Genomic DNA, 24,189 nt, shown 5'->3' with positions numbered 1-24,189 from the left:
CCATGTCTAGCTGTATAATCTTCAGGATGTGATTTATCCTACTTTTGAAGTTCAAGCCTTTTGTCCATAAATAGTGTTTCTTCCTTCATAGGGTCTCTGTGTGAATAAAACAAGTTGATGTATGTATAGAGTCTTGCAAACACCCATCCATCACCCATCCTTTTTTCCATCCATCCATCCGTCCATCCTTCCATCCATTCATCCCTTCATCCATCCATCCATCCATCCATCCACCCATTCATCCATCCATCTGTCCATCCTTCCATCCATCCAGTTTAGCCATCTTGTTTGTCTACTCATTAATCCGTCCAAATTATCCAGTTATCCTCCCACATGTTTTCCTCCATTCATTCCCTTCAACAAATGTACCTATTGAGTTCCAGCTACAGGCCAGACACTAGGCTCTTTGCAAGACAGCAGACAATGGAATCCCTAACCAAAGGAAAGAGACACGTGTTAGACAAACAAGAAGACACACGACCAAGACACTCAGAGATACAGATGGGTGTTACAGAGAAGGTGGATCAGCAATGTTCCAGAGAGTGATGGGCTGGGGAACAGCCCTCTAAAATGGATGCTCAGACAGGTGCCCAGGGAATGGCAAGTGTGCCCTGTGGAGGAAGTGAGCTTGCAACCAAGAGCAACAGAAAGTAAACTGCCACCTAGGCTTAAATGAGGAGGAGCACATAGTTGGAGGTTTTTAAGTTGGGAGCCCTGAATGGGTTTCAGTGTCCATAACCACTTCGCATTGTCAGCAAAAGATTGGTGTTGGAGCGAATCACCTAGGCCTCTGGAATGCATGACTTCAGATAGGCATGCATTCTCGCATATTATAGTTGTGGCCCAGAGAGGGCAAGTGTCTTGCCCTAGACTGTACAGCCTGGACTTGAAGCTAAGTCAGCCTTTTCCCAAAAGGCTTTGCTTCACACTGAGTCATCAGTAGAACTGAACCTGGACTCTGGGTCTCCTGCTTCTGGGTCCTTCTTATTGTCTAGTTTTAGAAACCAAAGGATCTTCGCATGTGGCGCCAGGTTGAATTGAGGTAGTGGAAGGAGAAGAGTCTCTGCAAAATTGTGACATTATCTATAAAACCTGTGTCTGGGTATATTTGGAGGCATAGGAGATGTGCTTCCATGAAATTCCCTAAAGGGCTGTTTGACTCCCTAGAAGTTAAGAACCTCTGGTGTATCCCCATAATCCCAGTACTCAGGAGACTGAGGCAGGAGGACCACAAGTTCAAGGCCAGCCTGGGCAACTTAGCCAGAAGACCCTGTCTCAAAATTAAAATAAAAAATGAAAAGGGCTGGGCCATAGCTCAGTGGTATAACAACCCTGGGGTTCAATCCCCAGTACCTGCCCCCCCCATCCCCCGCTCAAAAAGTTAAGGACCTCAGTTCAGAAATCTCCCAGGGTGGCTAGGGGAGGAGTGGTAGAGAAGCTTCTCCCCATGTCTCTTCCCCTTCTCTCCTGGCTTATGTGGCCATGGTACAAAATATAAACAATCCTTACCAATAGATGACATAAAAGGACACCTACTGGGTGACTCTGTTCACAGGAGTGTGCAGAGCAGGCAGATCTACAGATACGGAACATTCTGTGGTTGCCGAAAACGGGGAGGGGACAGGAGAGTTACTAAGGGCTTGATGGGCATGGTTTCCTTTTGGGGTGATGAAAACATCTCGGAATCAGATAGGGGTGATGTTTGCACAACATCATGACAGTCCTAGACACCACGGATTGGACACTTTAATGTGGTTAATGGTTAATTTTATGTCAGGTAAATCTGACCTCAGTTGAAAATCTAAGAAACCTCCAGTCATTCATAGACAAGTTTAGATCATGGGCCCATCTTTAAACCAATCCCAGTAGCCAGAGGGATGCATGCCTTGGATGACTCAGGCCAGGGCTGGACTTCCTCCCTGGGAGTGGGGATAGGGTGGGTGCCACTCTGGCTACGAGGTCTGAGGGTCGGGGAGGGGCAGCTGAGGGCTGCAGCCCTCTCCCAAGCCCTGTGACCTACCATCAGCTGGCATTCGCCCAGAAGGGTGCCGCCACTACAGTGTCACACAGAGGTGACTTAAACGGTCACACTGACTCTGGGAGGAGGGTGCTCCCAAATCAGAGACCGTTACCAGAAAAAAAGGTGCGGGCGTTGAAGTGGGGAAATTGCAAATGTTCAGGGTACTAGTCCTGGAGAATGGCTCCTGCTTATATATTTTTGGTTCACTCCCAAACCATCCAGGGTTCCCCATCGCCTAAGGGGTGTCCAAGGCCTTGCTATGACAGTTAGGACTTTCTCCACATTGAAGACCTACATACACTCCGGCAAGTCTCTGCTGGCTGGCCACTGGGCTCTGCTCCAGCTTGGTCACATTCAACATTGTGACATGTGCTGTTTGTGCCTTTGTGGCTGGCAGCAAAACTGAGAGGTACAGAGAGCACAGGGGAGGCCAGAGAGAGGGTCCCAAAAGTCTCCCCAAGGGCTGGACTATCCACAAGGTGAAATGTAGGTGAAACGGCAGGTCCTCCCCTTGGGTGCAAACAAACCTGATCACTAGAGGGCGGTAGAGACTGAATGTAGCCGGGGCTCTGTTACAGACCAGATGTCAAATGGCAGGCACGCTGCCACTCCCTAGCTGTGCCACCTTGGGGGCCAGGGTGGAATGCCTTGCCTATATCCATTTAATTTTTTGTGACATTGAGATAACATGTAGGATGCTGCTGCTAAATGGATTTAACATGACCGATTATAGATCCTCAAATGATCATTTCTTCTGTGTTTTAATAAATCTATTCTCTATGCTTACACTGATGTGTTGGAATAGGAAACATTGTGTCCTATGAAACATGATTTGTCATAAGTCAAAAGTATCCATACAACTAGTCACAGTTGCCTGGTGCGTTGGTGCACTTAATCCCAGTAGCTCGGGAGGCTGAGGCAGGAGGATTGCAAGCTCAAAGCCAGCCTCAGTAAAAGCGAGGTGCCAAGCAACTCAGGGAGACCCTGTCTCTAACTAACATACAAAATAGGGCTGGGGATATGGCTCAGTGCTTGAGTGTCCTTGAGTTCAATCCCCGGTACAAAAGCCAAAACCAAAAACAAAAACTAGATATAGTAACACAAAAAGGGTTAGTAACTGTAGCTCAGAGCTTCTTAAACCAGTTGCACACTGGAATCCCTCACTGAGCTGGAAAAAGAGCAGAGGGGTGTTCTCTGTTGCTCCCCAAGAAGAAAGCCAGAATTCCTGAGGCAGAGCCTGGGCACTGAGATCCCCAGGAGATTTCAAGGTCAGGCAAGGTTGGGAAACCTTGGGCTAGAAACCATCACCTACAGCAGACTCTGATCCCCAGGGCTGTTTTCTTTGTTGTCAAGACAAGTGACTTAGAAAAAAATAACACTCATTTATTTCTTTCACAAATTTGCAATTTTAAAAAGTTACTAAGGATACATCAAAGATGCACAAGCATCAAGCCAATACTTTATTTTAGAAGACATTAGGGGGACTACAAAAAAAATGACAAGAAGCTAAGTTTCTCACTATTCAGTGTTATCTCATTTTATGCAAATATTTATTGAACACCTACTATGTGCCAGGCACTGCACTTGGAATACATCAGTGAAAAAGAGAAACAATTTTTTGTCGTTGTTGTTCTCTGAGAGCTACCATTCCAACTGGGGAAATGGACAATGAACTTAATAAGCACCTGTGTATCAGTAGCTGTGAGTGTGTGGAAATGGGAAAACTGAAGGAGGCAGAGCGTTGGGGGACTAGGGTGGGGTGACAGGATTAAAGAAGGTGGTCAGAGGAGATCTCACTGAGGAGGCAATTTGAGCAAAGACTTGGAGGAGGTGAAGCAGGGAGCCAAGTAGCATGCTAGGGGAGACTGTTCCAGGCAGAGGGAACATCGAGGCTGGAGGCTGCTCCGTATGTCCAGGCAGTAGCAGGCAGCAGACCATGAGGGGAGATGGAAGAGGGAGGTGTCTGGGTGTCTGCGCCAGCACACCCTTCCTGTCTGTGACTTGAGACCACACTACAGACTGAGATTTACTTTATTTAAGGGCAAATTAAATAACATTTGTAATCATCATCTTTAATTACCCAGGGTAAGGGTTTTGGAGAGAATGTTTTGGAAAACTGTACATTTTTCCAAAATGGTCACAACAGTATCTCCATCCCACATGCCCATTCCTCCTCTTCTTCCTCCTCCTCCCCCTCCTCCCTCCCCCCCTTCTCCTCTCCCTCCTCCTCCTCCTCCCCTGTTTTCTTCTTTTTGTGGTACTGGGGATTGAACCCAGGGGTGCTATACCATTGAACTACATCCTCAGCAATTTTCAATTTTTATTTTGAGATAGAGTCTTGCTAAGTTGCCCAGGCTGACTTGGGACTTGGAATCCTCCTGCCCCGGCCTCCCGAGTCGCTGGGATGACAGGTGTGGCCACTCCTCCTGGCCCACATTCTTTTCTTATAATACAACTTTTACATTCCCATGAAGAGATGGGTCTGGGTTCCATCCCCCTTGAAACTGGCTGTGCCTGGACTAGACTCCACATGACTTCCAAGGCTGGTTTGTACAAGGCCACACAGCTTTTGCCTGATTCCCTTGGGACACTAACACTTGGAACCCAGCCGCCATGCCATGAGGAAGCCCAAGCCATCCTGAGGAGAAGACCAGATGGGGAAGAACTGATGGCCAGCAGTAACTTTGGCAGTTGTGGATGATCAAGCCATGCTGAACGGCGATTCCCCAACCTCAGGGGCTGTCCTAGCTGTCCATGTTGCCCAAACTGCAGGTGCATGAACAAATGTGTTGTGTTGCTAAGCATGCTCTTGGAACAAGGATGACACCAGCGTGGTCCTTCTGTTGAAAATTTGCCTTCTTGGCATCTAGCAGGCAGTCTGCAGAAGATTTTTGGTAAACAGTTTCCCCTCACCCTTGCAGAATGGTGGCTTTAGCATCTGTTGATGACTCTTACCTAGAACAGCTATTATATTAGGGATTTCACAGTGGTGTTTCCTCTTATCCTTTCTACATCCATTGACTGGCATTTCTCTCTAAAAAGAGCTTTTGCTCATCCACTGGGGCTGGTTTCAGGCTGTAAAGTCATGATAAGTCAGAAGTGGAGACACAATGGTCACCTTCTAAGGTTGTGAATGAATTTTGTTGTTTCTATATGGACTCATGGATAGTTATATGTTTATAGGGCCGAATAGCCATTCCCTATATATCTAGAGCTATTTTTCTTTACCTTTTAAATCATTTTCAAAAGTCCAGTTCTGTGGCCTTCAGCACATTTGCATGGCTGTGCAGTCATCACCACCACCCACCCCCCAGAACTTTCCATCTTCCCAGACTGAAACTCTATCCCCATTCAACATAACCCCCCATCCCTTCCCCAGCTGCTTGCACCCACCTTGCTGCTTCCTCTAAGAATCTCCTGTGAATGGAACCATATAGTATTTGTCCTTTTGTGACTGGTTTGTCTCATGGAGCATGAAACCCTCAAGGTTAATCCCTGTTGTAGCATGTGTTGGAATTTCCTTCCTTTTAAGGCGGAATCATATTCCACTGAATATATCCACAATGTGGATAACCACATTGTGTTTATCCATCCACCACTTGGGGTTCCTTCTCATTTTTCTTTTGGACTCAGCCAGTAGGAGCCCCAGGGATGCGTTTTCAAAGTAAGTGTTCAGAACCTAATTGAAGGATAAACTCCCTGCTGAGTAAGGAGAGGGCTTTCTGATGCTCATCTTTGTAACAATTGTAGCTCAAGGTTCTCCCCTGACAGCTTCCTTCAGAGACAGACTGCTATCTCTCCCTACTTCTGCCCCTTTTCCTGGGGTTTGGCAGTGTTCTGAAAGGCCAATCACCCCAGTCATTACCAGGACTGCTTAAGCTACTGAGTACTAAGCAAGCACTGAGTTTTTGATTCCATAAACAGGGGAGGGAGATGGGGGCTGCATTTCTAACAGTTCCCAGGTGGTACTGACATGCAGGTTTGGGGACCACCTAGAACTACTGATCTACTTCATTCAGGTGTAAGGACTAAAATAAATAAATAGTTGTAGCAACATTAAAGTAGCTACTTCTTTTCTCAGCATCACCTTCAATGTATTTTTATTTTCAGATTGACCTTTTTAAATTAAAAAGGATGGTGGTACTATCATGACAGGGATCTGGCCTTCTTAGAGTCTTTATCTGGACTAACTTCCATTCCACTGATTTTCATTGCTGTTGGTTTGTTCTTCAGGACAAAGCATTGGTCCCTACCTAACAAAGGCTTACCTGATACTTAAATGAGAATTGGAGGGCAAACCTCCCCCGACAAACCAAAACCACCTGCTTTTTAAATATAAGAAAATTTTTAAAATACATAAACAAGGATCCCTTAATTGCACATAGAAGTCCTAAGGTTCCAAAGATCGGTGACTCACCAATCCTGAGAAAGACCAGGGTGTGTCTGTTTAACCTAAATACTGCTGACAAGTTCCTCTGAAAATTTGTGATACTACAAATTAAAACCACTTGTTGGAGGGGTCAATTTTATTTAAAATTTTATGAATAAAATGAGATTTTTTAAACTAGTTTTACTGACATAGTTATATATACTTATGGGCACAAGGTGATGCTTCCAGACATGTATACACTGTGAATGAGAAACTTGGGTTAATCAGTACATCCATCAACTCATATTTATTGTTTTTGTAACAAGAACATTTAAATCCACTCTTGTTGGTGCGGTCGCACAGGCCTGTAATCCTAGCAATCTGGGAGGATGAGGCAGGAGGACTGCAAATTCAAGGCCCCCTGGGAAACCGAATGACCTGTCTCAAAACAAAAATAAAAAGGGCTGGGGATGTAGCTCAGTGGCAAAGCACCCCTGGGTTCAATCTCCAGTACTCCCCCGACCAAAAAACAAAACAAAATAAAACAAAACAAAAAACCCAAAAAAGAAAAAAAGCCCTACTCTTTTTGAAATTCAAAAATATATGTAGGCGGGACACACCTGTCATCACAGCTTCTCGGGAGGCTGAGGCGGGAGGATGGTGAGTTCGAAGCCAGCCTCAGCAAAAGTGAGGTGCTAAGTAACTCAGTGAGACCCTGTCTCTAAATGAAATACAAAATAGGGCGGGGCAGGAGGCTCAGTGGTCGAGTGCCCTTGAGTTCACCCTCCAATAACCTGCACTCACCCCCGCTCAAATATATATTATATACACACACACACACACACACACACACACACACACACATGTCATTATTTGCCAGACATGGTGGCATGTGCCTGTAGTTTCAGCCACTCAGGAGACTGGGGTAGGAGGATGTTTTGAGTCCAGAAATTCGATACTCAGCCTTGGCAATATAGCCAAAGCCCAGACTCTAAATAAACATACGTCATTATTAATTATGGTCCCCTTGTTGTGCAAAAGATACCAGAACTTACTGCCCCCAACTGAATGAGGCTCTGATTATTTTGGTGTAGCACGATTTCAACTATGTTTCCTTCCTTTAGCCGTTACTACTCCTGTCTCCATTTTACAGATGCAGAATCTGAGATTCAGGGAGAAGGGAGCACAGGGCTGATCCGGCTCGCAGATTCAAGGTTGAAAATTAATCCCCAGTTGCAGGGCTCATTCCATCACACAGTAGCGACACTCAGTCAGGAAACAAGCGTCCCTGGGGTTCATTCCCTGGAGCATCCAACCTGCAACCTTAGAGGCGCCGGCGGGACACTCCCGCCCGGCAGCCTGGCCGCAATGCGCAGGCGCAGCGCGCCTGCCCCGCCCCCGCCCCCCTCCACGTGCGGCGCACACCTCGCGCTCCCCTCGGCTGCGCTGGCCTCGCGCCTCCCTCCCTCCCTCCTCCCGCCCCTCCGGTCCCGACCTCCCATTGGCTGAGGGCTTCGTCCCTCCGACAGCAGCCCCGCAGGCCCCCACCAGGCCGGAAGTCCCGCCGTACCAGCGGCTGTCGGTCCCGCGGATTGGCCCAGGTGGCTGTCCTTCGGGGCGGCGGGCCCGAGTCGGCGGCGGGGGCCCGCGGTCGATGAGCGGCCCGGGCTGGCGGTGGTTTCCGGTTCCGCGGGGCTGGCGGGCGGGCGGGCGGCCGGGAGCGGCGGCGCCTGACAGACAATGAGGGCGGCGGGGCGGCGCTGAGCAGCGGCGGCGGCGGCGAGCGACGCGGGGCCCGGGGGCGGGGCGGGGCGCCAGCCATGGACAATCAGGTGAGGAGCGGCCGCGCCGCCCGGGCGCAGCCCGCCCGGCCCCCTCCCTCCTTCCCGTCGCCCGCCCGCCCGGCCCTCCTGGGTCCCGGCCTCCCCGCCCCGCCTGCGCCCGCCCGCCCGCTTTGTGCGCGCCCGCCGCTGCCCGGGCCTTTATGTGGGGCGGGCGCGCCCCTCCCCCATCCGCGCCCCCCGCCCGGCCCCGGCGGCCCAGGAGCCCCCCGGGGCCCCGGCCTGGCCCAGCGCCGCCTAGGGCGCCCCTCGGAACTCCAGTGCGACCCAGACGCTCCCGGGATGCCCCGGGGGCCCCGACCGGCCCAGGACTCCTGTGCTGCCCCTGTGAACCGGGCGGACTCGGAGCCCTTTAGGTGCCTCTGGGGACCCGCCTTCGGCCCAGCGTCCTCGCAGACAGCTCTAGGGGCCCCGTGCCGGCGCAGGAGCCCCCTCAGTCCTCTTTGGGGACCCTCCCCATATTTTGCCCGACACTTTTCCCTTTTCGAGTCCAGGGCCAGCCCATGTCTCCTTTCCCCTCTGGACCTGAGTCGCCTCAGACTCCCTGACCCGCTCCCGCAACCTGCTGCCTGTTCTGTCCGCAGCCTTAACTCGGGCTTGAGTCTCCCCAGAACTGCCCTCAGCCAGCACTCCTTCCCTCCTAGGCCACAGTCCCGGCCTGGGCCTGGGCCTGGGCTGCTGTCCCCTCTGATCCACCCTACCATTCCTGAGCATCTCTTTCCTTTTGCACCCTGACCTGACCTTCCTCATCTTCCCGGGACCCCAGTCTTTGGAAACAAGGACTCAGGTCTGTTGTAGAGCGTCCCCTCTCTTTGGACCTGTGTCCTCAGCTTGCTTTGACCCACCATGCTGCCTTGGCTCCGGTCTGGTATCAGGCCATGGAAGTTCTCCCTTGAACCCCAGGGCCTGAAGAACCGTTTCCACCTTCAGGCCTACTTCTCTTAGACCAGAACCAGGAGCAGCTTCTCTGACCTGATCACCCACCATCCCAACCCTAGAGAACCCACTCTCATTTGCGCTTCCCACATTTAACCCTCATCCAGCTCTCTTGCCCGCAGTCTGGCTTCTCAGTCCCAGTCTCCCCAGAACCCTAGGCCTCCCTGTTACATTTTGGGTGTCCCACTCTGTCCAAACCCCGGCCCACTCTTTTAGCCACTACTTTTCCCCCCTCTCCACCTCATTTCCCATCTCTTCCCCAGTATCTTAGCGCCTCAGTCCAAACCCAAGGTGGATTCCCCATGCTCCCTAAACTCCTGTCAGCAGCTCCCTCTTCCATCTGGAAACCAGCCTGCTGCCTGTCCTGTTGGTTCCTTCTGATCCCAGTGCCCCTCTCACCCAGCCCTGTATCTCTTCATCATCCAGGTTCCTTCTGTTCCCCAAACCCAGGGCCACTGCTGCCCCCCAACCCAGGATCACATCTTCATCCTCTCCTGCTGCCCTGGCTTTCAGGGGCACAGAGCCAGGAAAGGCATTGTGGGGCTTGTGGGGGTGGCAGCTGAAATCTCTGCTGTTCGCAAGGGCAGGTTGGGGCGTCCCTTGGCTGCTGGCGCCACAGAGGCGGCTCTGTCTGTGAGGTGCTGTGTGGTGTAGGGGACCAGGGGCAAGGAATCTTCCCTCTGCCTGTCCAGTTGCCTGTGGCACAGGATCATTGAGGCAGGTGGCTCACGCTTCTGGCACCCACTCACTGTGGCTTCCCCTCCATCTTTGGTGTTCCTGTATCAGGAGGTGAGGAAGAGGGCATGGCAACTGGCTGGTGGATTTGCAGTGTGGTGTCAGTTGATTTCCTTTGGAGACATAGAGCCTGCTGCCTGTAATTCTTGTTGAGTTAACCAAATGGAATGTCCCTTCAGCGACTATTGTCAATGAAGTTCATCCTTGGGAATGTCTCTTGGTACCACAAAAGCCTTAGAATACAGCCCCTGTCCCTACTCCTTAGTCCCCAGAGATCTTAGACCATTCTCCTTATGATGGGCTGGACCCTGGATGTCTGGGTGACTGTCAGGTAAGTGGGATGGTGGAAAGAGGTGACATTCTTGCTCTGTGACAGAAGATACAGGTCCCACTCAGGTGGTGCAGGCCCTTGAGAACTGACTTTGCACTGTCCAGGATGCCACTCATTAGCACCTGTAGCTATTTTAAGTTTCAGCCATGTAGCTTAAAAAATTCAGTCTCTCAGTCACTCCAGTCGCCCTTTTGAGTACCTAATAACTACTACACTGAGTTGCCAGCCACCTTGTGCAGCTGTACAGAGAGGACATTTCCATCCGTGTAGAAAGTTCTACTGGGCAGCACTGGTCTTGATGGGTGCGGGAGTATCTGTAAGTGAAACCAGCCCCTGAGGGAAGGATGAGGGTCTGCAGTCTGGTTGGCCTTTCCTGCCATGCTTTCATGTAGATTTGGAAGAGACTGGGGAGCTGTAGCCCCATCTCTTGACAGTGAGACCCCTGGGGAGGCTGAAGAATGGTGTCGCCAAGTAGGTGAGTCTGACTCTGCAGCTCTCACCTGTCCCCATACCCCAGACCTGGAAGTGCCTCAGTGGGCCACACCGTGCTCCCCGGAGGCCTTGATTCTGTTTATTGTTTTGACTTTCCCAGAGGACTTCCAGGTTCAGCTAAGAAGGATTTCCCTTTCTACTCTAGTACCTCCTCATTGGTATCTTTCCCCACGGGCAGGAAAAGATCTTTCTGGTTCTCTTTGCTCTAACCTGCACCCACATGTGTGATTCTTCCGTGCTCCCTCTCTACGTCTGCACTGGTATCATCTGTGGCATTTGTATTTTCTTTGGCAGGGATGTGAGTGAGATCTTTGTTCAGCTCACTAAGGGGTCGTGTCTGGGAGAAGTGTGGTTTATCTCTGAGGCTGGGTTGTGATGTGGAATGGAGACTGAGTGGATGCTGAAAAGATTGGGCAAGGATATGGGAGCAGGTTGTTGGGGACTGGGGTTGTCCAGGGAGGTGGGAAGTGGTGTCAGCAGCCATGTCGTCTCCTGTTCAAAAGGACCAGGTAGCCTCTCATTCACAGAGGACTAGTCCTCCACAGTGGCCTGACTTCTGAGGTGGTCACAGCCCAGTCACATCAGAAGTTGGAATTGCTGCTTGCTGATTCTTTGCATGCAGAGGCTTCACCGTGTGGACTGGAGAATGACTGCCTTATGATGACACTCTTCCCAGAGGAAGGTTTGTTTTTGGTGTTGGTGGCACCAGTAGCTCCTTAACCAGCCATTGTACAGGTGTGGAGATGCAGGCCCAGGAAGATCCCCACATGAGTCAAGGTCCTGTTGGATTCTTTTTCTGGTACCTCTGCTTTTAGAGGTACCCCAAACTGCTTCTAGAAAAACTCAGAATATCTGCAGAGGGACATTTGACCCTACTCCCAGTTACAGGCTGGAAAGTTGCTGTGTTTTTCTTGTCCTAAAGTTGTTACATTGTAAAATACTTGAGGGCAGGCACCAGTGTCTTCTTCCCTTTGTGTCTAACACAAGGTTTCACCCTCCCTTTGACAACTGTTGGTTAAATAGAAGTAGCCAGGAATCAGTCTCTTTGCAATCAGGCCCTCCTACTCTGGGGACATGCCTTGATTGGGTTTTGCACATTCAGAAAATATCCCCCAAGACTGTTCCCTTAGTTCCTAGGAGAACTTGGGAGACACTGGGTGCCCTGTCAACACATCAGTGGGCACCTTGTACATAAGTGCCTAGTCCCTGTCAGGTACCGTAATGTCTTACCAGGAACCTGAACACTGAGGATTGTGGGTGTATTTGCATACCTACTTGGTCTGTACACCTGGGTTTCCAGAGAGAAATTCATTGAACCCCTTCTTATCCCTTTGTCATTAACCTTGTGTTCTGGGTCAGAGGAACCAAAGTAGATGGAGCCAGAAAAGGAATGGAGGTGCTGGCCACTGACCATTGGTACAGTGATTGACTTTGGCCTCGCTTTCTGGACAGGCAGTCCTCCACTTAAGAGATTGTCACAGGCGACGATCCACTCTTTCCCCTTCCTTCTTATATTTTAATTCCATGGCTGCCTTGAGAGCCCCCAGCTGGGCCTGGAGGGAGAAGGTGATTTGCCATTCTCTGGATTGCCAGAGCCCCATTACCTTGCCCCATCTGTGTGTGTGTAGTGCACATGGCCAGCAGTGTACGAGTCCAACAGCTCTGCACAACCAGTTGGGGCTGAAGGGGGATAAGACTTGGTGCTGTCTGCTGGGAGGGGAGCAAATTGGAGCGCCACTGAGAATTAGGTGCAGTTGTCAAGCTCCGGGTGTACTTATGCCACTTGATAAAGTGCAGATTCTCAAATCAGGGGAAATCCTGTAGATACGCTCACTGCTAAAGACCTGTCTTCTGGGTCCCAGACCTGGGGCAGGACTCAGGAGAAGCCAGCTGACTGACCAAATCAGAAGAAAGGGCCTGGAATCTGAAATCATATAGAACTGTCAGAACAAGGTTCTTTCTCTTTGCCGGGGGTGGAGGTAGTTGGGGCCATTTCAGTCCTCACCTGAAGAGAGCTGTTCTCTTCAGTGGAAGAAGGCTGGGAAGCTGCCGCTAGTATCTGTGCACCTGGCTTGCTGGATTAGGATTCTGGCCCTTTGGTTCTAAGTGCCCTCTGCCAGCTGGCCTGGATGAAGGGAAGTGTCCCAGTTGAGGCCTCCTGCCTAAGCATAACTGTCCCCAGATGGCCCTTAGAGCTCTTGGGTCGTCCTGTCCACTGGCTATCTTCTGGGAGATTTTCCAGGAGTAAAATGGTTAACACTTTCCAGGGCAGGCCTGGCTTGTTCTGGGCTTTTGTTGGGGAGCGGGCAGCAAGGTGACTCCCAAATATGCAGCGAAGTGGCAGTCACAGGCTGAGCCCCTTTGGGGTCACTTGCAGCCCTCCATTCTGGGAGTTCCAAATGTGTCCTCCAGGCAGCAGGTGTTTCTGGTGCCTGGGATGGACTTGCTGGTGTTGAGGCATCTGTGTGAGATGCTGGGGGCGGGGGAAAGCTGCTGGCCCGTGAAGTGCACTCATTCCAGGAGTCGGGAGCTTAACGTGAGCAGCTGTCCTTGCAGCCAGGCTGCCCTCCTTGAGAACCAGCTGGTTGGTTTGCTTTAAGTCTTGAGTTCTGGTGACCATGGAGGGAGTCCAGGTGGAGAAGAGGAAGGAGGGGACAAAACCATTGACTGTGGAATTGGCTTAACTGTGGTAATAAATTATCATGAGTTGACCTATCAGAGTGGTTGGCCACGGCCCAGCTTGCTGGCCTCCAGTGATGTGGTTCCAGTGTTTTATGGAATCAGGGGTTCCTTTTCTAACACAGTAGCACAGAATCTGTTACCCCACTCTTTTGATTTCTTAGTAGATTCCAGCCTTCAGGGGAGCGTGCAGGAGGTTGGGCCTGGGAGCCTTGAGACTGTCCACCAAGCCTCCAGTGTGCCCCTAACCAGGGGTGTTCAGGCTGCAGTTGGCACCAGCCCCTGGGGCATAGATGTCGCTGGGTGGTGCTTTGGGCACTGCCAACAGGCTGCAAAGATTACCCATCACTGCCTCGGAACCTTCCTGTTTACTTTGGCCACTGCACTGCAGTTTTGGCGCCTGCACTCTCCCCCTTGCTGATGGAACTGTGGTCTTCCATTCTTTCACAATAACTGCTCTGCCGCTGGCATGCCCTGGGTGGGAACTCCATGTCATCAAAATACCGGGAAACCAGCCGAGGGCTGAGTAGGAGCTGGGTTGGTGCATAGCTGATTCCGAGGAGACCGTCATCACGCAGGAGTTAACTCCAGGGAAGCAGAAGTCATTCTCCAGCACAGCCTTGTTATCATTTTCGCCTGCGACCTTCACAGCCGTTCAGGATTGACCCCCATTTCTCAGTGTGGAAGCAAGTCTGGTAGCAGGCAGAGCCAGTAGGTGTGAGGCGTACGCAGTGATTACAGCCCTTAGGGGTCCTGTAGGTACCGCTCGGGTTGGTTTGTGTTGAACATTCTCCCTTCTCCACTCTTCTCACACAGATGCTTGTGGTTGGTTTGATTGTTACTTATTTGTCCAGATAGTTAGTCCTCATCTCTGGCATTTTCTGGGGTGTTTCCCCTTGCGTGTTCCTCAGGTGCCTGGGCTGTGTGGGTACACTGACCTCTCATTCTTCTCTCCTCCTTGGTCGCCACCCCTGCTGTGCAGGTCTCAGGAGTATGGAATCTCCCTCACCATGGGCTCTTGCTGGCTCTCCCTTTTCAGGTTCGGGTTCCCTCTTTCTGGCCTCCCAGCAGGCTGCTGTGGCTCTTGTTTGCCTCTTTGCCTTTCCTTCCTGCAGCCCTGGCCGTACACAGATTGCCGGAGCACTTTTACTCAGATACCGTTCCCAGTCCATCATCCACTTACAGTCTGTTATCATCCCTGTTGTGTCCAATCTGGACGCTCCACTCTGTCCCAGTCCCTCCCTCCAGTGTCCTAAGTGAGTCACTGCTCTCTTTTTCTGGCAGCCCCAGAGGAACCGTCACCCTGAGCCAGGGGAACTCCTTCTGCCCCATTTCTTTTTTAAAAAATTAATTAATTTTTTAAATCGACAAAACTTTGCCCTGTTTCTTACACCAGGCTGCTCAGTGCCTGGAACCACAAGCTTCTTGCCAGCTCTGCACACACTGGAGCCACCAGTCCTCATCTGCCACTAGGTCTTTCCCTCTTGGAAGGTGCTCCTCAGAACTGTTGGATAGAAGGTCCTCTGACTAAATTAATCCAGTGTTGTTCAGACACTGTGTACTGTGTTTCCAAGGTAGAGGTGACAGGGATGAATAAGATGTGGTGCCTACTGTCAGAGACTTCTCAGGGGTCCCAGGGGGACAGCAGGAAACCACCCAGAAAGAATTGGCCGTGGACTTCATTGATGATTGGTTCTGGCACAGTGATCAGAAGGGGCCCTGGAGGAAGTAGTCTTTGAGTTGGGACTTAAGGTATGTGTAGAATTTTGGCTAGCAGAGAAATAAGTTTAAGATACCCTTGGCTGTGGAGCTGGAAGAAACTCGAGCAAATGGATGGGCGTTTCTGGTGTGTTTGGGGCTGGCCAGCCCTGTGATGGAGCTGGGACAGAGGTGTGCGTGTCTCCTGAGTTTTCTTAGTCCCGGGACTCGACACACCACCGACAGCACCAGCTTCTGTGTGTGCACCCAGGTGTGTGCGTGTGTGAACATGCATGCAGGGTGGGGGGCCTCAACTGAAATTTACACACCTGGAACTGCCTTGGATTCTGACTTCAAAAGTATTAAAGTGTGAAAAAAGAGGAGTGTTTTAGACATTTGAAAATAGGTGGGAGGTAGGAGGGGTGCCAGGAACTTGTACTTCATTCTGAAGGGGTGGTAAGCTGTGGGATGAGGGTAGCAAGGAGGAGACCAGCCAGGGTGGCTCACTCAGCCAGTGCTGGAGGTCTGAACAGAGACAGGCGCGCCAGGAATTGCACACAGTCACTTAGTGAACAAGAAGGTGGAAGGTACAGATGGGAGCTCTGGAGTTAGGGCCTGGAAGGGTGGCTTCGTCTGGGAGGGCTGGCGGAGCCCAGTGAGTGGGAGTGTCACTCAGGCAGCGTAGGACTCGCCCTGGACGTCTCACTCCTGCTTATCTTGGTACTTACAAACAAGTGTCCACTTGACCTCTGTTGCATTCTGTAACATTCTTGTATTTGATACTAGGTGTCAGGCTGTGTGGATTAAATGTCTGGGGAGGTTTTTACAAACCACAGGGATGTTTACCATACGTTTCCATCGGTGACCGACCAGGTGTTAAGAGTACTTTCAAGGCTTGTGGCTTTGTGTTCGGTGGAGGGGAACTGGCCCCAGTTGCCTTGTAGTTCAGGACACGGTGTCAGGCGTGTGAATGAGGAGGGAGCTCCACTGCTGGCAGTGGGTCCACCTGGGTCCTGTCAGCAGGTGGCTCTGCCCTTGCTTCTTCCTACTCACTGGGAACTGCCTTTGGTGCTTTGGAAACTGAAAACCAGTGTTGAGGGATGACCTAGGGAAGGAAGGAAGGCCCCCGCCCTCACGCATAAGTGCCTGAGAATGAAAGTGTGTGTGCCTTTGTGCTTAGGCGCCCTGCCAGGGATGGAGGATAGCAGAGTAGTCAAGGGAGTGGCCTGTGGCTACACAGACCCAACCTCAGATCTGATGCTGCTCCTTACCTCACAAGTGCCACTAAGCAGCTTGCTCTCAGAGCCTCAGTTTTCTTATCCACAGAATTGCAGTCTGGGTTTCACATCTGTATTCAGTGATACAGTTGGGAGGAGCTGACATTAAAGGAGAGCAAGTGGACAGCAGTCAGCAAGATGGTCTCTGATGGTCAGAAGGGCTAAGAATGAAGTATGTAGCCAGGCACAGTTGCGCACTTCTGTAATCCTAACAACTCGGGAGGCTGAGGCAGGAGGAGCCTCAAGTTGAGCCTCAACTTGAGTCTCAAGTTGGAGACTAGCCTCAGCAACCTTAGTGAGTCTCAAAAAATAAAAAGGGCTGGGGATGTGTCTCTGTGGTAAAGCACCCCTGAGTTGAATCCCCAGTACAAAAAAAGAAGAAGAAGAAGAAGAATGCAGTATGTGATGGAGAAGAGCAGGGTGCTGTTGGCTTGGGTGGTCAGGGAAGCTTCCCTCAGAGGTGAAGCGGAGTCTTGAATGATGAAAAGGAGCTAGTGAGGTGAGTCTAGAAGAGCTCCTGCAAGTTCCAGGACTTTGGGGCAGGAGTCAGCTGACTAAGAAGAAGAGCAGGGAGGAGGCTGTGTAGGTGGAGGCGGACGAAGGGCCCTGTGCCGACTTGCTGAGGAGCCAGCATTGGTGGGCCCTCAGCACAGTGCTGGTGCCCTGGAAGGAAGCACTTGGAAGCATCCATGTTCCTTTCCCTGGCTTGGAAGCCTGTCTTCTGCTTTGAGGCTTTTACCTAGTGTGCCTGTGGGCAAGGGGGCAGGATAGTTCTGCAAAGACCCTTGCTTTGAACTTTGTGCTGACCTGTTACAACCTCTCTCTCTCCCCCAGTGCACTGTCCAGGTCAAGTTAGAGCTGGGGCACCGTGCCCAACTGCGCAAGAAGCCCACCACAGAGGGGTTCACCCACGACTGGATGGTGTTTGTTCGTGGCCCAGAGCAATGTGAAATCCAGCACTTCGTGGAGAAGGTGATCTTCCGGCTGCACGACAGCTTCCCCAAACCCAAACGCGGTGAGTGGCACCAGACTTGAGTCCTTGAATGCTATGCTATCCAGCCTCCCTTCCCCAAAGGTCTGTCCCTGCCCTCCCTGGATGTGGGACCCACATGCCCGTGTATGTTGGTGCCTTCCCAGGCTGATGTCGAGGTGGTTCGCCCTCCTCCTCCTCCACACAGTGTGTGAGATCCTTCTCCAGCTGTTGTTGGTCACAAGGGAATGGAAAGAAGGTGGTGACTGTTGTTATCACATAAATGGCAGCCAGCTGGTGAGTAATCAGGACATTACTCACTGGGCCTCCGTTGGATTAGGGTGCCATTCTAAGAGTTCATAGTTTGTGGAGCAGAAAGAAGAAAAAGAGCTCCTGTCACCCTGTCTTGTCACCCCTCCCCGTGCCCCACTTAGGCTGCTGCTCGTCAAACACAAGGGCTTCATTTGTGTACCCCGCCCACGTCTCCACCTGTAGCAGGGTGGCCCTGGCCATTCTGCAGGACATTGTCTGATGAAGCAGAGGTGAAATTAACCCTTTTTATGATAGAGGGTTTTCTGGAAAAGGACCCTGGGGAAGGCTTTGGTGGGGATTTTGGGGACAAGGTTGTTCTCTTCTGAGTGCTTTGGGGGCTGAAGCTGATTTTCTCACCATCAAATCCCCAGCGTTAGGCTCAGGGCCTAGCACATTATGGGCGTCTAATACTTTTTTCCCCCCAGTGCCGGGGATGAACCCAGGGCTTCCTGCATGCTTGGCAAGTGCTCTCCCGCCGGGCCACGCCCCAGCCTCCAGCGAACATTCCTTGAGTGGGTGTGTTGGATGGCAGAGAAGTGTCTGCGCCAATGCTGGCCGCTGGCCCCTCCACCTGCAGTGCAGGTGTCCCAGGGCTGCAGGAGGAGTTCACAAAACTTGCCTGCAGGTGGCTAGCTATGGAACAGGGAATGAAATGTCACGGAAGTAGCAACCTGCACTTTGAAGGGACATGCAGTTGACATCACTAATGGCAGCCATCTCTTTTTCTTATAATTTCTTTCTTCAGTATTCAGCCACTCCTTTCCCTCCTTTCTGCTTTGTCTTTATCTTCTCCGCTTTTCCTTTCTTCCTGAGCCTCTTAGTGGATGGCCGATGCGGTTACTGACAATGGCAGATACTCATAAAGCACTTGTTAATTAAAAAAAAAAAAAAAGAACTATTTACATAGTACTTCCCTCTGGGCTCCACATAGGAGGGTCTGGGCTCATTCTCACCACATTGCTCTTTTACAGATGGGGACACAGGCTTAGAAGGCCAGGTCAGCTGCTCGTGCTTTTAAGGGGCTAGGAGGAGGTTTGCGAATTGCCCGTGGGCCACAAGCCACTGGTTTAATTATTGGCATGGCCACAGACCTTTGTCCAGGTGTCACCTGTGATGCTAGTAGAGCACAAGCTTAAGCTGCCTCCCTCTCTCTTCTCTGGCAGCGTCTCCTGTGTTCTCCTTCCCCAGCTCCCTTGCCTGTCCTCTCCCGTTCTTCCTGTGCTTGGAGCATGGGTACAGACTCAGGATGATGGCTTCCATCTGCTTGGAAGCTGTTTTCTCTTCATTTCCCTACATGCATACCCAAGCAGCTCCAGAAGTCACAGTGGTGCCAATTTGCCTTCATCATGCTTTTGTTCCATGCCTGGTGTCAATGCCTGTGTTCCTGGTGACAGACCTGCGATCTGGGGCCTCTCAGGATCCCTATGAGGAAGACGTGGAAAATAATGAGACAGAGCAGGCCAGGTACCTGCTTGGGGGAATGTTCTCTGAGCTCCAAGTCCCTGAAAGATGAAGTGGTGGGTGACGCCCATTCCGCTGTAGTGTCAGTTTGTGGCCACCTTTCCATTAGTGACTGAGACCTATTTGTTGCAGTCTGTCTGGGTGTCTCATATGGCAGCCACTTCAAATGTATCACAGAGACCTGCCTAGGACATCAAGCCTGTCAAAGACTAGATACTCATTCTCTGCTGCATTGGAGGAAACTGTGTCCAGTCACATTTTTCCAGTTTTCACTGTAAAGTAGATCAGCTCTTGGAGAGGGTGTGAGCTCCTTAGAGGATTCCATCCTCTGGAATGATATTTCATGCACTTAAAAAGTATCTTTCACATCAAATACACATTCTTTATGACAATTGAACAGAGCAGAAATGGTTGAGGTACAGAGTGGTACATCTCCTCCTAGTCCTCACCCCACCAGCAATCTTTCTAGCCTTTTCCAGAGTGTGTTCTTAACACCAGCTGATTTGTTAACTATTTCTTGATTTGTTTTTCAGATGTAAATAATGTTTATTGATTTGCCAGCATGAAAGATTGGAACTTATTCCAAATTACCCCTCTTTCTCCACCGTCCTCACTACATTGTTTCTAGTTAAATGATTCGCTTTTCATTGGTTTGTGGGTTTGTTTTTTGTGCTGGGAACAGAACCCAGGGCCTTGCACATGCTCAGGCTGTGCTTTTCCACTGAGCTAGGCCTCCAGTAGCTTCTTTGTGACTTGGCATGAGGTGAGCCTGGACCCGCTTACCTTTGGACTCCTCCACAGATGGAATCTGTGGTCCTTTGGGGCACCCTCTGGCTGCTGGGTCTAAATTGCAGTTTCTTTGCTCAACACACCTACACAGCCTCGTGCCACTTAGCTTGTTTCATTGTTCTCCTTAGCACCATCTTGACATATTAATTTATCTCCTCCCCCACCTGTAAGTAAGAGTTCTGTGTCTATTTTGTTCGCTGCTGTGTCCCCAGTGCCCGCAAGGATGCTGTAGTCCCTTACCAAGTGCTTATTATTGAAGGAATGCATGAATGAAAAGGACCTGAGGTAAGGGCCCCTGCTTTTCCTTGAGCCTCCTTCACCCCTCTGTTGAGGGCGGCTCTTGACATGTTTAAGTTTGTTGAACTGAGACCCAGATCTTCACTCCTCAGGGGAGTGTCTCTGAAAGCTGGAAGCAGCACCGACCTGGGTGATTGAGTGGGATGCCAGGTTTCTTTCCATGTTCCTAATTCCAACTCTAAAGCACTCAAGGTCAGACTGGTTCTTTTCAATCATTTTGGGTTAAAATTTGGCCCCAATTCAAGCTTCAAGTGTGGGCTGTGACTTTTATTTTTTATTATTATTTTTAAAAAATATTTAATTTTATTTATTCTAATTAGTTGTACATGGCAGTAGAATGCATTTATCCATTTTGATAGATCATATGTAAAGAGTGTAATCTCTCATTTTTCTGATTATACATATTGTAGGATCACATCAGTCATGTAGTCATGCATGTACATGAGGTAATAATGTCTGTTTCGGATGAATACATTACCTTTATCTTTTTTATTTGTTTATTTTTATGTAGTGCTGAGGATCGAACCCAGTGCCTCACCTGTGCCAGGCGAATGCTCCACCACTGAGCCACAACCCAACCTCTGGGCTGTGACTTTTTGAATAACTGTTTGCTGCTGCTTTTTGTTTTGTGTCTTCTGTTTTCTCCTGTCTCCACTGTGTCACTTGTCATAGGGAATGTTGTTTGGGTCTTTTTCTTCACCTCTGAATGTTCCATCCCTTCCCCCTCTAATCAGATTGACACCTCTCTCGCTTTCACTCTGGCCCTTTTCTTCACTGTGCCCCTGGGGGATTTAATTTGTTCCTCTTGGTTTGGGTTTATTTTTTCCTTTTACTAGTGCAGTTTCTCAGGTGCTGTCCCAAGAGGCTGATGACTTAAGAAACTTCCTAGGAAAGCTGTGTGGGCAGAGACCTCTTTGAGTTCTTCTCTCCTCAGCAGAGTGACGTGGGGGGTTGGGTGTCACATTCTGGCCGAGAATTACTAGAATTTTATGGTTTAGGAGTCTGGAAGTATCCTTCATCCCTTCTGAAGAGTTTGAGGCTGTGGGTCTGGGTGCTGCTGCTCTGTCCTGTTTTTCTTTCAAGAAGCATTTAGGATGTTTCATGTGACATGTTTCTGGGATTTTTGTTACTGTTGTTTGGTATGTTTCGTGACATTTTGGTGTCTTTATTTTAGTTCTGGAAAGTTATTTACACCTGGGACAGTTTCCTTCCGTCTGTGTATTTCCTCTTTTTTCTCCTTGGATGCTCACCACTTCACTTCCCTGGGCTTAAATCTTTCATCTATGAAGTGAGAAAAATTGCATCTTCTTGTAAGATCATTAAGTGAGCTGAGGTGAGCACCGCACAGTTGCTGCTTAGAAAGGCAGCTGCTGTCAGCAGGATCATTTAATCTGCTGAATCATTTCTTCATGTCTCACTTTTTTTTTTTTCTTTTTACAAAATGTGTCTTTTCGCCCTGCTGCCTGGAAGATTTCCTTTATTTTCTACTCATCCAATTGAATTGAAAAATAGTGTGCATCTGTAATATCTTCTTAAGAGCCCATGCCTATACTTTGATTTTCTCTTTTAGAAGTGTCTTGTTTTTAAGGTGAGCATGGTGGCATGTGCCTGTCACATCACCTACTTGGGAGACTCAGTTGGGGGATTGCTTGAACTGAGCTCAGTGGCCCTCTCCAAACTAAAAGAAAAAAGAAAAGTGTAGACCTTTCTGGCTGCCCCTGCAGGAGCTGTGCAAGAGAGAACATAGGGCTTGGCAGCTGGTCAGGTGCTGGGAAGTGTCCCCTGCTGAGAGCTGTGGCATGTAGGCAAGGCAAGGGCTTCATTCTCAGGCAGTTTTAAGTTTGAAAGCCTGATTGATAGCACTTGGTGACAGGTGAGCCCTGGAAAAGAAGGAGCCAGGTCACTTCAGGCCCTTGGGTGAGTATCAGGCAACCTGGGTCCCTGTCTTGTTGCACTGGGAGGTGCAGATTCAGGGGTGCATTAGAAGCCTGCTTGGGTGGGCGATATCTGAGTTCCCTTTCCAACATCCCCAGCAGGCTGTCCAAGGAGCCAAAGGAGATAAGTTGGAATGGAGATTTGGATGTAGGTCACCTGGGACAACTCCCCCCAGGCTGAAGATTCTCCCTGTTAACCCAGGGTTGTCCAATGAGAAGAGCTGCTCCTGCCTTATCCAGTTTGAGAGTGACAACCCCTCAAGAGTAAGCCACAAGGAGCTGGAGGTATCCATGTGGCTTCTGTTGTCCTCCGAGTCCCTGACACTGTCAGACCATGAGCAGTGGACTGAAGGAACGGATGAGTGAGCAGGTGTTGTCACTAGTATAGTGGTTTACCTGCAGACCCCGATGTCAGTGAAAGTGGCTAGAGTTCCTGGCAAAGGTGGCTGCTATAGGCTTGAGCAGGTCACTGCATGGAGGTGAGTGGCGGGACTGTTGTAGGGACAGGGCAGGCAGGGGATGGGAGAGTGATAGCATTGGTGTGGAGCTGGGCTCTGAGGGAACCTGGGCTGCATCGGGGGGGGCAGTGGAGGTGGGTAATAGGGAGCCTTGGCATCGCTGACCCCTGCACCTGTTCTTTGCAGCTGCAGGCTTGGGGAGCCACAGGCCCCTGCTCTTCCCCCTGCAGTGTGCAGACTGGGTTCTGGGCAAGGCTGTCCATTTAGCGCTACCTCCAAGGGCCCCTAATCATTCCAGGCTTGCCTTGCTTGCCAAGTTTTGTTTCTGTGTATACATGATGTACATACAAAGTTGATACTTGAGAGTCCTTTTTGTCTGTCTGTCTCTGTCTGTCTGTCTGTCTCTCTCTCTCTCTCTCTCTCTCTTTTAAGAAAGAACAGTCTTTTTTTTTTTTTTCACCCCTTGCACTGGGAATTGAACCCAGGGGAGCTCTACCACTGAGCTTTATCTTCAGTCTTACTTATTTGTTTATTTATTTATTTATGGTTTGGGGATTGAACTCAGGGGTACTCGACCACTGTCACATCCCCAGCCCTTTTTTGTATTTTATTTGGAGACAGGGTCTCACTGAGTTGCTTAGTACCTCACTGTTGCTGAGGCTGACTTTGAACTTGAGATCCTCCTGCCTCAGCCACCCGAGCTGCTGGGATTATAGTCATGCGCCACAGTGCCCAGCCCTTTTCATTTATTTTGAGATGAGTTTTTGCTAAGTGACTTAAGCTGTCCTTGAACTTGTGATCCTCCTGCCTCAGTCTTCCTGGTAACTGGAATTATGGGTGTGTACCCCACCGCACCCAGCTAATTAAGGTCTTAATATAAGAAGTCATGTTTCATCATGTTCTGCTGTTTTCCAGCAATTTCTGGCCCACTTAAGAATTAACTTACTTGTGCAGATACATACATATAAAGGTTTTTTTTTTTTTTTAACAATTGATATTGTTAAATGAATTATGTCAGATGCAGAAAGATAAACACTACATGATTACACTTATGTTGCATCTAAAGTAGTCCAACTCTGAGAAGCTGATTGAGATGGTGGCTGCCCGGGGCTGGGGGCGGGGCGTGAGGCAGTGACGGTTAACTCACGCAAGCTTTCAGTTAGCAGGATCAGTGAGTTCTGAGATCTGTGCAGCACAGCACCCATCACTGTCCGTACTGGAATGTGTACTTAACATTGCTAAGAGAGTAGGTCTTAACGTTTTATGTTCTTAGGAAGAGGAAAAACCAATCCACGGGCAGGGGGAAGCTCTGGGAGGTGAAGGATATGCCTCTGTCCTTGGTAGTGATGGTGCTTTATGGGCGTGGACTTACCCCAATCTCACTGAGATGTGTCATTTAGTATGCACAACTTCACAAATCCTTCCAACCTCAGGAAAGTGGTTAAAAAACCTCACAAGCAATTGGCAGGATTCTTCCTTTCTCTCAGGAGTGGTGGCCTCTGGATAGGGAGGAATGGAGAACAAGGCATTTGATCTTTATGTCTGATTTTACTTAAAAGCAGGGGAATACTATTTTCATGGTGTTTGCAT

The 24,189-nt window shown here is 50.0% G+C and overlaps 1 protein-coding gene and 1 long non-coding RNA gene across 3 annotated transcripts in view; one reads left to right on the top strand and one right to left on the bottom strand.

Moving 5' to 3' along the window:
• Window positions 1-8,032: 8,032 nt before the first annotated feature.
• Window positions 8,033-24,189, top strand: part of MLLT1 (MLLT1 super elongation complex subunit) — a 57,009-nt gene continuing 40,852 nt past the window's right edge. The window contains exons 1-2 of one of the 2 annotated variants that reach the window (XM_079115334.1): window positions 8,033-8,221; window positions 17,213-17,393. In XM_079115334.1, coding sequence (XP_078971460.1) covers window positions 8,210-8,221; window positions 17,213-17,393 — 193 coding nt within the window. In that variant the 5' untranslated portion in view covers window positions 8,033-8,209. The remainder of the gene's footprint in view (window positions 8,222-17,212; window positions 17,394-24,189) is intronic. The other variant, XM_079115333.1, reaches the window with a different exon arrangement.
• LOC306646717 lies at window positions 11,718-16,610 on the bottom strand. Its single transcript, XR_013759944.1, has 2 exons — window positions 14,373-16,610; window positions 11,718-14,336 (listed from the first exon to the last, which is right to left on the bottom strand). It is a non-coding gene; the product is annotated as an uncharacterized lncRNA (long non-coding RNA).

Source organism: Sciurus vulgaris (genome assembly GCF_902686455.1).
Source record: "Sciurus vulgaris genome assembly, chromosome: 16".
Lineage (NCBI taxonomy): Eukaryota > Metazoa > Chordata > Mammalia > Rodentia > Sciuridae > Sciurus > Sciurus vulgaris.
The sequence above is the reverse complement of the archived record's forward strand: the minus strand, read 5'-3'. Positions and strand labels throughout refer to the sequence as shown.